Source organism: Anabas testudineus, chromosome 9 (assembly GCF_900324465.2).
Source record: "Anabas testudineus chromosome 9, fAnaTes1.2, whole genome shotgun sequence".
NCBI classification, from domain to species: Eukaryota; Metazoa; Chordata; class Actinopteri; order Anabantiformes; family Anabantidae; genus Anabas; species Anabas testudineus.
Window position 1 is genome coordinate 3,075,792 of NC_046618.1, and position 16,278 is coordinate 3,092,069.

Here is a 16,278-nt window from a genome sequence, read left to right on the forward strand (position 1 = left end):
ATGCAGCATGTGAATACGTTTCAATTTTAATCAATTTCAATTATCTCTTTTTGCATTTTTGTCTTTTTTAAAGTATTCATTTAAAACTGAATATTGGTGAAAGGCGCGGCCCTGCTGTGTGTTCAGACTCTGCTGCTGTCGATAGGTCAACCCAACCTGACAGTGTAATTATTGCTCCATCACCTCTTCCCAGGAAAACCATTCATCAAACAGCCACCTCACATATATGCAGTCATCGTACAGGCATACGTACAAACACACATGTGCATGGAAGGAGGTTTTATTGGTACGTAGAAACTAATTAGTCAGATGTGTGTCCACTGCTGAAATATACACTGTGACCCTGATTCAGATTGTTTGATAGAGCGGTTGTAGTGTTTAATTCATATAGATTGCCATGAGTTGCTTTCATGTCCTTGGAGCACTTGAACACTGTTAACCATGATGTCAAATAAAAATCATTGAAAATGAATTCCTCATTTCAGAAAAACATGTTCTTTTCCTCTCATTACCTCCTATTTTAGGGAATTCTAAATTTGAGATTTTTTCTTGCTCTACCATATTTTGACAGTCAACCACTCATTTTGCTAAATATTCATCACACAGTTATTATTATTATTATTCAGGAAATGGAAAGTTATAATTCATAATTCATTACAGTTGCAGTTGCTCAACAACATTCAAGGCACCAGCAGAGGAAAAAAAACACTTCATTGATATTAAACTGTCAGCCATGGTGATGGTGAGTATGTCTAAGTTGGATAAATTCATAAGCTCATCTTTTTGTCTTCTCTTTTGGCCCTTAATCCAAACAAAACTTGCATTTTCCTCTCCCTAAAACTGAGTTTTTTTTTTCAAAATGTCTAAATCAGAGAACAATAGCTCCGTGAACAAACAATGGTGGCAGTATAGGTGCATTTCATTCTTATAAGCAGTTTTATTGCCTGAACAGACAAATAAATCAGATTTGCTATGCAATACTATATTTGCTGCTTGTGACAAAGTCATAGTTTTAAACCTTGTCACTATATAAAATATAAAAGCTTGAACCAGAATAGTTACCATTTCCTCTTTGCTTGATTTTGTGGTTTGTGGTTTTGTGGTTAGTTTGCCCATTTGCTCATCTCCACATGCTAAGCAGCAGGATAATTTCAAATCATTAGAAATTTGTTTGACATTAATGGTTTTTCTTCTCACTTATGGTCTGAGTGGCACGATCATAAATACAATGGTAGATGGTATTAAAAGTCTGGTATTGGCTCATAAACCATGAACAAATGTAACCTCATAATTTAAAAACTGAAATGACAAGTTGAGTGCCCACTCGAAACCCACTTAAACAAAAGTCTATCTTTTGGATTTCACTTATCTGTGACAAGTGACAAATTAAATGACAGTTTTCACTAAAGCCAGAAGGATTCAACCTCAGGAGACCACGAATGCCTGCACACAATGTGATGACAGTACCTTATATGGCTGCTGAGAGATTTTAGCCAAATTCACCCAACTGCAATAGCAGCAGCATGTAAAAAAAGACATATTAGAAGGGTTTTGTTTTTCAGTTTTGCTGCAAGGGTTTATTTTACACTATCTACTCAATGTGGTGGTGAGGCTGGGGAGATTACATGGTAGTGTGTAGGGTGCTGTATTCTGACTCATGCTGGGTCTTCTGCCATGCCAGGAGAACATTCTGTAATATGTATTTGTATCCATGCTTAATCAAGTTGGTCGTGCTGTCTTGCGTTCCTTTTCTCCTCGTAGTCTGCTCCACACTCAGTCCAGAGAATTCTTACCTATTTCTACCCTATTGCGCATCATGTCTCCTCTCCATGGCTACAAATAGAAGTGCTTGTGCTCTCATCTGTCCACTTTAACACCCAGTGCTTACACGTCACACTTGCCTCTTTTTAGAAATTGGCCCATGGCAGCTCAGAAAAAGGGGTATGCATTCTCGAATTGAGTTCAGCTGCTTGGCATTTCCTCGGAATTGTTCCTTTGCTCATTCACCTTGCCCAATTTACTGCTAGTTTATCTGTGTTTTGCCTCTCAAAACAGTCATTGTTTTGCTGGATGGCAGATTCTTTTTTCCATTGCTTAGTTAAACAAGGACACACAGTCACTGCTGCAGAGATGAATAACATGATTTAAAGAAAATCAATTGGTGACCTTTTGGTGTGTTTGTTCTCTCTACAATGTGACATAAAAAAGTGGAACAAACTGAACAAACACGGACAACAGAATGTGCATAACAGTCCAAAGAAGACACAATATACAGTATGTAGTAGTAGTAATTAAACTAGTACAGATGTAGAATGTACAAACTAGTTGTACTGAGTTTGGCCATGAGAATGCATGTGTTATGTGTGGGGTAGAGATCTGAATAATTGATGAGAATTTTAATACTTTACTGCCATTTAGATTTAACTTATAATACTGTATACTAAAGATCAAAAGAAAGCTTGATGTCTCTGCACAGGCCCATAGCAACTGCATAATTAAGGGAAAACTCATCAAACTCATAGCAATATTTTTGTAAAAAAAAAAAAAGACTTTAATTTGTCGATGTATTTTCACACAGGGCCTTTGCCAGGGCATTTTACAGAACATGTAAAAAAAACAGCTTCATAAGAATCTTTATGACAAATAAAAAAAGCAGAAATTATCACAAAGACACATTCTATTCACGGCCTGGTTCTGCTGAAGCACAAGCGTAAATGCACAGAGCAAGACCAATCAATCCCAAAACATTAATTAGATGAATAGTAACGAAGTTGCAAACAAAAAAGCCTTTTTAAACAATTTATTCAAAAAGCATAGTATATATGTAAATATTAATCCTTGCTCACTGGGGCACACCCAGCAAATCTGAACATGAATTAAAGATGAATGCATTATTAATATCATTAGATTTGCTGGTTGGCAAAAGCAGCTCTTTGTTATGGTTAAGAATCGAACAACTCTGTCTCCTAAAAATGGCTTTAATATACAACCGAGCTGCAATCAAAAAAAAAACTTTTAAAGAGTACGTAATTGTTATTGCATTATGTTTTATTATTAACCTAATGAGAACTTGTTATCAGTTAATGTAAATGGCAAGGCGCACATACGTTGATACTGAGCATATAATTAAAATGTACACAACAAGACATTTTTTCTGCCAAAATATCAGATCGACAACATCCTGTTTTCTTTTCTGCCAAAATGTCTGACCTTGCAGGATAGCATATAGTTTCCTGACCATAAACTATCTTATGGCTGGGTTTAGGCACTCACAACACTTGGTTAAGGTTAGACAAAGACTGTACTTGTACTGTACATAATAGAGAGAAACATGAAGTCACTGCACTTCATGTGCTTAGTAAACTTAGTCCAATTAACTTTATTAATAAACAAAACCACAATCTTTCTCTAGCCTTAACCAATGAGCATTTCTTGCCTAAGCACAACCATATACTGGACTCTGAACTCAAACTCAAATCTCTGGCATTACAGTCCTGTACATTACATACCCTGCATCCAACATCTCTCAAATCAAATCTCCTCTCTAAATGTAGCGTTTCACTCATTTAAAAATGCCTGCATCATACTTTTCTGTAATTCTTCACTCATTGATTATCATTGGCAGCAGCACTGCAGCAACCTGACAGTGAATAATTCCTCTAGGTGTCATTGGCCCGTTAATCTAGTTGATACAAAAAGCTAGCCTGGGGAGCAATCAGCCCCTTGAGGCGCTCTCCTGCATTCCACAAATCACCATCACGACAGGTTCCCTGAATCTTTCTTTCCATTCAGTGTCTATAAAACTTGTAAAACATGCGCATGCAAACAATCACGTCTTCAAAGTGTAACAGAATCCTGTCTAATAAGCCTTAACAGTTTCTGTCATTGCAATTCAGACAGCAGATTTACACTGTTCCAGAGGAAGTGTGATTCAGCTGCTAGCATTTGTTATCTGTACAATATGCAGAAGCTGGTACAGCTGTAGAAGAGCTCAAGTCTTTGCTAGGAAATGAACTGGTGAATCAAAATCAACATTGGTGCATCCTTGACTAACATCCATGAACCAATACATTGTGTGTTGTATTTGAAAATCCAGTTCAGCATAATGTATTATTTTACCATTGTCTGGCTCATAGGCAGGCTCAACTATGTGCCAACATATTAAAAATGACAGCATCTCTGTCATTGGTGTGTCCTGATTTTGCTACAAAGATCAATAAAATATAATATAGTTATTGATAAGACAAAGTAAAGAATATGGTTATGGCAAATAACCTATGGTTAATGTATAGTACATAGATACCTAAAATACTTGGTTCATGTTAAGAACTTGGTTTTATGGAAAGATTCACTAGTAACAACAACACAAACAATCCTCTCCTGTTTTTAATATCATGTAACTGTTAGGGTTAAAGTAATAATAATTTGTGATTGTCATTGTTCCTGTCATAAACATGCAGTTTGCCCTTACTGAAGCATAATTGTGGCTGTAATAACAAGTGATGAACAGCTATTAAATGGAAGGTGCTAATATTTGAATTGGCTGCACTGAATGAACAAGCAAAAGGATGCATTTCTTATGGATAATGTACTTAGCTTCACATACAACAAAGTATCTAAAGCGAAGTGTGTGCGATTTTCCTGCAGCCATTGCTGAAATATTTGGATTGTGCTTGAGCAAAAGTTTACAAGAAGGTTCAGAGACAGTGGTGGTCAGTGAAATTTGCAGGGTCTGTATTTGTGTTTCTCTGTGATCAACCAATTAGAATGCATGATGCAACAGTCTGTGCAATGAACTGTTGAAATTTGGAAAGTTTCCAACCTATACACATGCATGACACCCTTCTCTGTTTAGAACCACTGATATATTTGCATCTTTAAAAGACTAAAATAGCATTTTGCCTTAAGAACTGATCTTCAGGTAACAACTTAATTCAACAAAGAAGATAGAATAAGAGAACCTGAGAGAGAGAAGGCTGCGGATAATCATTTGGACCACCTGTGGTTGAGTATGTACAGTGCTTTGTGTGCTGAAGCAGAAAACAGCGCTGATGCAGTGGGAATTTTCTGTGCTCATAATTTTCCAGTACTCATCTTGTGTGTAATGGCTCTGTGATTTACAACAATGCACAGTGGGAGTTCTGTGAACAGCCAGGCCATTTTTAAAACCTTGCACCCATTAGCTGCTCAGTAGAGGGATTTTTACAAACCAATTTATGTGTATGAAGTAGGTGGGTATCAATGACAAAAGAGGCTCCCAGGCAAGACAATCATCACAGGTTGGGTAGGACAAAGGGCAGAAAAGCATCACTACAGAGATAAACGGCCATGCTTGTTATTATTCAGCCTCATTTCCCCCGATCATCAAGCCCCTAATTAATTCCCCTGTGCACAGGGAGATAACTCAGGGACCCGGTTGGCTACAGAGCAGGCAGTTGTCAACCTCCAAGTGGGGCAAGTTCCTGTCAGTTCACCTGCTTTCTTTCCTTCTGTCCCTTTTTCTGATACTCTACTGATACTGTCCCTGGAGTCTGCTGATGTTAGATGAGATGCCAACCCTCCTTCATTTATTCCAAGTCATGCTATTTTTCTATATAAGCAGCTCTCACAAATGTGTCTCATGGGAGCTTTGCATTCTGTGCAGAATACGACACCTGCTGTCCTTAGACCCTAGCACTGGATCACACAAAGCCTCTGATGGAATTTAAGGTTCAAGAAGATCAGACAAGAGGCTATGCTATTATTTAGGATAGTATATGATGAAAAGGACCTGATACTTTGAAGGGAAACTTGTATACAGTAAATAAGAATGATATTAAACTTCCTTCTAGCTTCAAAGAGTTATTATTTTCCTCTGCCTCTGGGAGTTCTTCTGTTTTGCACAATATGAGCAACCAGTTTTTAACTCATTAGTCTTGGTGGGCCTGCTCTAGGGGGTCTCCCTAGATAACTGGGTCTACGACCATTCCTGCTTCAGCTGTCTTGGATGAAAAAAAATTGAAATGGAAAAGTTAAATGCTTTTTCATCTTCAGTGCAGTCAAAAATAAATTATTTTCTTTTCCTTTTTACAAGCAGTCAGTTTTTTGTGCCATTGAAAAAAAACTTCCTCTGAGATGTCCCCCAGTCTTTTATTATCACAAATATTGTGTGTGTGTGTTGTGTAAAACCTAAAAGTTTCCTTGAATATACAAACACACCAAGTACTAGAATGGTTTTTCAGCTTTTGTGCATCCTGGATTTTTAGATGTATATCTCTCTACCACTCCAGTATTTTACAGTAAAATAGTTTCAGACAGGTGACTTGTCCAACACAGGTGACACAGACAATCATAGGCTGCAACACAGCCGGCGCAAACGAGGCTGTTTATCAAGGAAGGGGGAATTAACTTCAAAGGGATTTGAAAATGTCCATGTGGAATGTAGGCTCCAGGATGAATTATGCATGAAAAATGCTTCACTAGAGTAATGTGCTGACACAATTTGTCACACACCACAGGAATACATAAGTTGCAGTGTAACCACGGTGAATAAGTTGATGCAGTCTTGAGGGGTGGTTTTTCTGGGCCACTGGAGGTTGTGCAGCCGTGTAACCTACACCGACTGCACAGCAAATTACTGACAAGACCTTTAAGAGGAAAAGCTGGGAGCCTCGACACACAGCAGCCTTGAAAATGTTTTGCTCTTGACTTTAAACGTGTGAAGGCAGGGCTTCAAGTCATGCATCTTCCCAACGAGCATCTTTTTAAAGCCTGTCCTGCTCTCGGGTGGCAGTGGATGTACATTTGAGTGCTGATGTTTTGATGTCAAGCAAGGCAAATGGCAGCAAGGATGAAAGATACACAAATCTGTTTTCAGAGTTTAGCAACTGAATTTACGCTTGTGTCTTGTGCCAATATCTTAAGACATTTTTCTTAGACCTCTCACTTGACTGATGAAACATTTCAAGGTGCTCATCAGTAATGTGGGAAACCTCACACTGTTCTGACACAGAGAACCTTTAACTAAGTCTAACTAACTACCTCACAGCAGTCAGTATTAAATGTTCCTCTGCACAATTTCATGTTCTAGTATTTACTACTGTTAGTTTCATCACCTTTACCAAACATTTTACTGATATGCTCAGTGTCAATTTACACTATTTACAACTTGCATACATGAAGTTTGAGTTGTTTTCCTGGATTGTATTAATGTTCTGACGCCAGGTGTAGGAAAACGCTTAAATTACATAATTTCCTGTCATATGTAATAAAGTCGGCACAAACAACATACGGACTTGTATTTTACACGAGGACAGTGTCTTGGAGATATACTTCAATAGCTCATAATATTTTTGTTATACTTTACTTTCTAGATTTTTTTGAAGCAGTCCTAAATTCTGCAGTGTTATCAACTGTGTTTTGAAAAGAAAAGAGAATCCTGCTGTGGGCTGAGACCTTCACACTGAGGCACACACTGGGGTTTGCCAGCTGCATTATATCCAATAAAATATGATTTGATGTAGGACGACGTAATGTAAAATGCCTCACAGGGGAAAATACACTATATGAATGAGACTGATTTGATGTATATTTCATCTAGGGATTTATGGAAAGAGCAGAATCACATAATCCTGAATGCACTATAATTAACGCAGGTTTTACATCAATGCAAAGCTCAGGATTGACTATGTATTCATACATATGAATGACACCAGGAGTTTAGAGGATCTCAAATTAAAGCAGAATACAAAGGAGAAGCAATCAATTACTGGTATTTTCAGAATGTGCAGGCTTTTTTTCTCCAAAGGTCTTTAGGTTGCATCTATTTATTCACTCCAGAGATATTTTAATAGTCTTCTTACACCTCTTCATTTTAATTTCACACCAGCCCACTCTTCATTTTAATATCATACCACCACGTTCTCACTTCCTACGTTAATGAGAAACGTAAAGAGAGAACATGTCCATGTGTGACTTTTATTGTGATAACTATTCAGCGTTGTCAGAAGAATAGCTGGAATGTTAAATTGGTCATTTTTGTGAGCGTGACAACTGACATTTTTACAAAGCTCAAACATTTTCCTCTAAACACTAATTTTACATCTTAGGATTTTAAATATCTTTGCACTTGACTAGTTGACAGTGTGGAAATATTGTGTACAGAGAACTTTGCAAAAGAGCGTCTGCAGTATAGACAACAAAGAAATACAGGAGAGAGTACGATTTTAAAATGTAACAAATGTATTGTTAGATTTCTTAGTTTTTATTGTTTGTTTGGCAGCTTCATTGGTACATTGGCAAATGTGCAATCCACTGAACAGGTTTTAAGGACGTAGCTACTTCACTGACTCTGTTAAACACATTATATGAACTAAGTCCAGTTAAATGTACGAAGCTCGACTAGATTGACTGGTTGCACTTGATTTATTTGATTGGCTGGTTTACCTTATGTTATGTCCACCTATTTCTAAGAATAATGTCTGACTCTGGCTGTTGTTCAATCTGCCAAATTCTCCAGTATGTTCAGAAGTAAGTTACTAACTTTGTAGCACACATTTCCTCCACAGGAAACCAGCTCCCAGAAGCTGGAGCAGGAAGGTGAACCACATCAGCAAAGTTGCAGGAGGTGAAACTAAAACAATCAGCTGAAAGACACTAAAAGTGCATCGAGTGGCACAAACTGTGCTCTGTTTAATGCATTGTTAGGATGGTTACATTTGAGGTCTGGGCAAAAAGTGGCTGTTGTGTCTGTACTGAATGTATTCTGATGTCTAGCATCATTATCCTGCTGCATCATTCACTTTCTTCTGAGTTTTACTTTACTCCTAAATGGCTGCAGAAAAGCTTTTCCTTTGATAATCTGTGAAATGTTCATTTAGAGTATCTCACTCACACACAGTTTCCTCAGTGACAAAACCGCCGCCATAGCTCTAGTTTGCAAAAACTCACACGTGTGTTGCTGGGGCAAAAGCCAATAAATGTTTTTATTGAAAACAGAGAGATTTATCCAGCTTTATAGACTTTTTCCTCTTCGTTACATCTGCATTTAATCCAATTTAACGCAGGAAGTTGTACAGAATAGTAAGTAAGTGAATTGGATTGAAAGCCATGTTTATTATCCTTGTGCTATATGAATGTCTCTTAGCACCAGGGTTTCTGTGATATTTCCCAAAATCTGAAGGAGTACAGCGAGTGAAAGCATTTGTGGGTATCTCTGCGTCTATATTCTGCTGCATTGGTGCGTTCTGCTACATTAGGCTCTCCAGGAAAATAAGCGACAGTTGTGTGGCTGTTGTTGTCATGTTGTGGCAGTTTTGTCCTTGTGGGACACGCGCAGCAAGATGTTCCGTTTACTGAGTAGACTGTGATTACTCTGCCTAGTTCACCTGAAGACAACATGCAATTCCCACCGCACTGACGGAGGAAGCCGCATTGATTATGTGGAGTAAAATAAAGCAACAAAAACAGCGCTGTCAATCTGTTGTGTTTCCGCCCCAGTTACTCTGTCATCGTTTATCCCCACAGGGGCACTGACAGTTTTCCTCTTGTTTCATTTCCATCTGTGCTATTAAACCACAGGTGCACCGGTTGTGTTGTTGATGCTGTGCATGAGATAGCCAGCCCTTGGTGTGTCCTGACACAGTCTTCAGTGAGTTGAGCGATTGAGCCTGCGAGTGTATCAGTTCTGCTGGCTGACAGGAGATAAGGACAGTGATTGTCCAGTGATAAACTGACTCAGCCATCTGTTAGTGTTAGGCTGCCGGACTGACGTTTGGAAGGTCATCCACTCACCTATTCAATGAAAACACTGAAGGAAAAAAAAAGGAGAGCTTTCTTAAACATGTGAAATGAAACCCTCATAAAGCACAGAGGGATGCGTTTTTGTTTTTAATCCTGGGACTGATAAGACCTGCTGCTGTGCTCTTTATCTTCACATTGTTGATAATACAATCAGCACATTGCTGATAAGTACAATCTAAATTATTATGATGTTCTTATACATCACAATAGCTCCAGGTATATTCTTTTGAGAATCATGAATTTCTACTCTGAATAACAATGCTACAACTAATCACCTCTAAGAGTCACTTCAGGTTTTTACTCAGTTATAATTGAGTCTTGAATCTGGTGGAGGAACCTTTTCCCCTGTGGGGTTATTTAATTTTATGTTGCGTGAGAAACTGAATGAGTGTGCTACTTTATGCAGTCAATCACCTGCAGGCTTCAGCAGGTTGTTCATACTGCAGATTAGCTCTAGACTTTCTAAAGGTTAGCCCAAATGTTCAAGGGCTGGAAATATGGAAAACAAGGATAATTAGACTCGTATGGATTAGGGTAATGGTGGAGGCCTTTACTAAATTACCAAATTCAATCTCTACAGTTTTAAGCTATTTAACTATTTTGAAATTCCAATCTTAAGAGTGGGCGGTTTTGAATCTCTAAAAGGTGAAATCATAAATGTGGCATTAAGCCAACCTCTGTCCAGAACTACACCGAGTGCATATGTAACTTCAGTGGTTGGAGATAGTAGCTGGATAACAAGCAGGACCCTGGAAGTGTGATTTAGGGCAGGGACACACTAAACTGACTTCAACAAACTATCAACACTGAAGGCCAACTGTTGTTTCACCTTTGTCAGGAGCAAAAAGTGGCACTTGAACACATGTCGAAGACTACATTCATTCCAACATGCTCAGTACGTTTGCTGAACAGCAGTGGGGGTTTGGTATCAATCCTGCTGATGCTGATCCTACTTTTGGTATCAATCCTGCTGATGCTGATCCTACTGAGAGTTATTATCAATACTCAAAATCAAAGATATGTATTGGTGGTATTTGGGGATCAATCCGTCCAGCCCCAGCCAAAAGAGCTGTGGGAGGACAGATGAAGTGGAAAGATGGATTCAGAGAATTCCCAACAACCTTTGTGAGTAAAATGTAACTTAGAATTAAAAGATAGAGTTTGAGTCCAGAGTCTCATGTGAGGTTGTCACTTTGGTTACGATAAGGGAACTTAAATACAGACGTGTGTAAAGTGACTGTTACATATTTTGTGATTAAGCCAGCTGACAACCTTTCCCTGACCTTAAACAACCTCAACCAATAACACTGTATTCACAAAACTGAATGTGGTGCTGTATGTTGTAGATGAGATATTGTGGTGGTTAAAAAAAAGCTCCATCTGGGTACAGTTAATGGACTTGTTCTTTATCCACATAAGTAAATAGTAAAGCTTTAATACTCTGTAACTGACAACATTGGTAATGCTTTCTAAAACCGATTTCTGGTGTGACACCCGTACTGATGTGAGGTTTCTGCATAAATAATTTGCCTGCTGCAGATTTAACAACATGATACTTGCAACGTATCGCTGATAAGCCTGACCCTTTCTTCTCTCTTGTCTGTCTTCTTTCCTCCAACAGTCTGAAGAATCAGATATGTGTCCAGTGAGCATGGGATGAAGATAAAAACCAATTATTGGATTGATGTCAGACAAGCTGTGGTCAGCTTGCCCTGCTTTTTTCTGCCTCTGCCCTGCTTCTGCTCTCCTCCACATCATTTTGATTTATTTTTTTTTCTCTTTTCACTTCGTCTCTTTCAGCCACCCTTTACAAGGAGGAAGATCAAGAGATTTTTTTTTTGTGTGTGTGTGTGTGTGTGTGTGTGTGCGCGCGCACGCGTACGTGTGTGTGTTGCTCTAGTACTGCATCAACTCTCCTCTCTGTCAGTATACAGTACAGTTTAATCATTTCCTCCAAATTTGTTGCCACTCTTAAATCATTGAACTTTGACATTCCACTGCAGCTGTGTACTGTGTTTTTATCCACTGACAGTGTGGGAGCGGTGAATCTGAAACAGCCTTTCTAAAAATGCATGGACTAAATTATACTCTCAATTCCACGGGATGCTAAGTACTGTAAGTGGCAGTATGACTTGAGAATATGAGGGTTGTTTTTAACTCTTTGTTTGCTTTTACTTGAATGGAACAGAGCATATTTATCTGCAGTTAAAAGAAAACGACATGTTTAGTGTTTGAGAGAACTATTCTCATTGCCCTTAGATTTTGTATCATACACACAGTGCAACTTAACTATAATGCTTTCATTGCATATGTGCTTGGAGGGAACTACAGTTTATCCCCTTAAAGGGGTTTATGGCAATAACGCTGGTGGAACTCTTACTACAGTATGTGTTGTTATGGTATTACCTTCTGTTTGCTGTCTTGAACAGTAAATGTGTCTGTGGCTGTGATAGTGCTTTAAGGAGACCAGCAGAACTAATAAAATACATCTGCATCTACACAGGAGGATTATATTTTTAAAACCGTTAAATCATAGCTCTGGTTCATTATAACTTAGCTGTTATTTTCCTGGTTTTGGCCATCAATCCTGTTGGTAGTAACTCTGTATTCTTTAATTGCTGAGATCCTGGAGTCGGTTACATCTCATGTTTTCTGCCCCAGTTTGTTGCAGCAGTTGCACCACACTCCTAGATCTCAGCACTTACTTTACTCTAATAATGGACAGACATTATTCCCAGGACTGCGAAAATACAAAGAGGTTCAGTTGGACAAGAAATGCAGTCAGTCAGTCATACAGGTTGTAAACAGACATATTAACATATGACTTACATCCATCCATGGACCCTTCCATTATCTTCTGTGGGTATCCTAGATATAAGAAACATCTCTGTTGCACAGAAATAGCATAATACTGTATGGGTAATCATACATTGCCATGGACCACAGCCGCGTATTAGAATCTCAGCTACAGTCAGCGTGCACCCACACATTAAAACCACACACCAGCTGAGCAGCTGATACAACTCAACACAGACACAGCACAGAAGCAAAACAAAATCTGTGGCCATAAATAAGGTTTAACATCCATCAAGTGGGAGTTTTACCGTCAGGATCAGCTGAGGTGCTAACCCCCATTCTTAATGTGTCACAGCTGCTGTACACTACACTACCACAGTTTGAACTGGATGTCATCATTTGACGCAGTTAAATGTCAGTATACACACGCCAAGCTTTGGTAAGACCACCTGTTATCCTACAATCACAGCCTCTTTATGCAGGAATGGGCCACGTGGATGGACAGTGAGCACGGTTCAAATTCTGCTTCCTGCTTAGAATGTGAAGTTCTGAAGAGCTATAAACACGTTTGCCTTCATACATAGGTGAGTGACAATGTGAGTGAAGAAGACTGATTCAGTCATAACCCATGTGCAAAGTTATTCCACCCAACAAGATTCCCACTTAAATTCAGTTGAGATCCTATCCAGTCGTGAACCGTCCTGTGTTAACATCAATAACAGCTCACTACTGACTTACTGCTTTAACTTTAGCCTCCTAGTATACTTGGGGATGCACACAGCTTTCTCATGCAGTAAAGGATTAGTGCTAAATTTAGCATTTAACTACAACTAAAGTGGTCATCATGCTGTAACTACTGACCTGTTTACCACCTGTCATCTGACTGCTTATGTGTTTCACAACAATTTGTTGTAGCATTTACATTTACTAAATTACTTAACTGATAGAAACTACATCTTAATACAAATTAAACATTTAACTCCCAATTTTTCTTTCACTATGTAAATGCAGCATATAGTACAGCCTAATGTAATATTTCCTCTGCCTAACGGGCTTTCATTTTATTATGGTCTTCATCTCAGGGAGGTGTTGCTGGTTGTTTTAGTGAAATTTAACAATGGTGTTGAGCGCCGAACATTCACATGTACTGAATTCATTCCACAGTAGAGCCTTGTAGAGTGTGTTGGTACATAACAGACTAAACCGGAACTGCAATGGTTTCACAAAAAGAATTGATATTGTGAAGTGTTTTAAAGGGTAATTCAGCTTTACTTATATCCAGTATATCTAATTCAAAGAGTATGTAGCATTCTTGTTTCTTACATGTCATGTAAAGAAATTCAAGCCAGTGTTGTATAAATGAGAAATTGAGGCAAATTATTAACAATGAATAATATATTACTGTTGTGATTCATATTAATTTGTAATGGCTATATGTTTACAGTACAGTAAGTGATTTCTACTGTTATTTTCATTGCTGTGTCAACTGCAGAACTGTTTAATCAGCGATGTAGCTTTGACTCGTGTTAAAGCCTTTCATTTTGCAGACACTTCTTAAGTTCATTACTGACAGGTAAAATCATTATTGTAGAGCTGAAGATCTGTATAAAACACAATGGACTGAAATCACACTGGTGCTGGCAGATGTCAGAGCCGCCAGCTGATGGGAGAGGCACCGCCACCATGATCATCAACAGTTATAGAAATGTTTTTTGTTTTTTATATTGCAAATAGGAAGTGCACGAATGATTTGTTATTGCAAGTCGAAAAATAGTAATAACTTCACTGAACTGCAAAAATGCTTCAGTCTAACTGTTGCTTTGGATCAGTCTTGTCTCCTTCATCACAGGATGTCCACCTATCATACACCCTATACTTCCCTTGTGCTCTGGGTTATGTGCTCTACTGTGTCTGAGAAAAGAATTAAAGACACTCGCAACTATACAAACTCTACGTTGTACTGTGCTTGTTTTTATTGTGTTGCTTTTATTGTGTTGCTTTTATTGTGTTGCTTTTTCCTCTTGTAATTATAGTAACGTCTGACTATATAGTGTGTTATTCTAATTATTGTAATTAATGTTGTTAACCTGCTACATCAATCTCAAGATGGCAAAGGCAGAAAGCAATTTATAATTACACACACACACACACACACACACACACACCACTGAGGCATCAGAGCTCTTAATCTACACACATTTGTATTCTAGTTTTGTTTTGTTGGTTACTCAATCATATAAATGAATTACAAAACACAGAAAATTAACCAGCACATATTTGAACACAAAATGGTCAGATTACTTCAATCTCATAAGAGGAAAATACCTTTTTGCAGCAATAAGTGTCTGACAAATCTGTGACACTCTACTGATCAGTTTTTGTAGATATTCAGCTGTATATATTCATCCTCCCAGGTCTTCTACACCACTTCCTGCTGGGGAGGCAGTGTTTCTGAACTCTTCACTCCAGCTTCTCCTACACCAATTCAATGGGGTTCAGGTCTGGTACACAACTGGGAACAATGCTTGGAATAATAAGGAATCTAACCTTTTCTTCCTATTTGCCAACATTAGTAATGGCTCCACCTTTCCCCATGAGGCTGTTTCATGAGTCTGCTATGTCCACAGCGAAAGTGGACACAGGTTTCTCTGACTGACGAGTTTCTAAGGAAAACTGTTTTTCCTCTGTCATTTTTAGATCTAATTTACATAGAAATGACCAGGGAGAACTCTACCTGTGGAGGACACACATGTTGGCCCAGCACTGGCAGTAGGTGTGTCTTACCATGAATCCACTTATTCTTACTTTCGGTTAGAGTTTCTAGTGAAACATTCCAGCAGTGCTGTGTGTTCTGACCTATGAAGATAGATTATTCTAATTAGGCAAATGCAGACAACAGGAAGACTCATTAATTCACTCTTTTAACATTTGAATAATAGAATGTAAATGGGAAAGGTTCCCAAATTGGTTTCTGGATGAGAAGGCGTGTACAAAAGGAACCACAGTAATACTGGGGTATCTAGACTGACCTCTAAAGGATGTTAAAATGGATCAGACTGCATTCATCACTCAACTGTGAGCACATCAAAACTCTGGGTTAATCAGAGAACAGTTTTTTTTTAAATAACTTACTTTTAAGTTCTTTGAAATTAAAGCACGGGTAGTTGAAAGGCAAGATGTGTTTACATACACTTGCTCATTCCCGTTTATACCTGATGTGAAGGGACCTTTTATATTTACCAAGGTGTGGTTTCCAGAGGTGGACTAATATTATCTTTTATGTTGTACCTAAGTGTGATAAGGGCAGTGAAGAGGGGTGGAGGCCGCCTGGCTGGAAGCATCTCAGCTGTGGAAATTTGTAGGGGTTGCAACAATTCTGTCTCTGCCTTTGAAAAGAAGAAGAGGAAGAGGCTTATTTCTACAACATTCACAGATGGTTTGAGCCATGAGAGACGACAAACATTAGAAAAAGAAAAACAAAATCATGTGTGTTTAAACATAACATAACATAACATAACATAACATAACATAACATAACATAACATAACATAACATAACATAACATAACATAACATAACATAACATAACATAATGGCTCTATTCCTAATCTAAAAGAATTAGAAGTGATTTAGGAAGCATTGCTAGAGCACCATGTGCCATTGGCCTCTACAATCCATGCAGATGGTATCCAATGTATAAGAC

The 16,278-nt window shown here is 38.3% G+C and overlaps 1 protein-coding gene across 1 annotated transcript in view; it reads left to right on the plus strand.

Moving 5' to 3' along the window:
- zmat4a (zinc finger, matrin-type 4a) overlaps window positions 1-11,467 on the plus strand; it is a 99,704-nt gene extending 88,237 nt beyond the window's left edge. The window contains 1 exon segment of the mRNA XM_026343823.1: window positions 11,402-11,467. Within this exon segment, the coding sequence (XP_026199608.1) occupies window positions 11,402-11,429 (28 nt within the window). The 3' untranslated portion in view covers window positions 11,430-11,467.
- The last annotated feature ends 4,811 nt before the right edge of the window (window positions 11,468-16,278 follow it).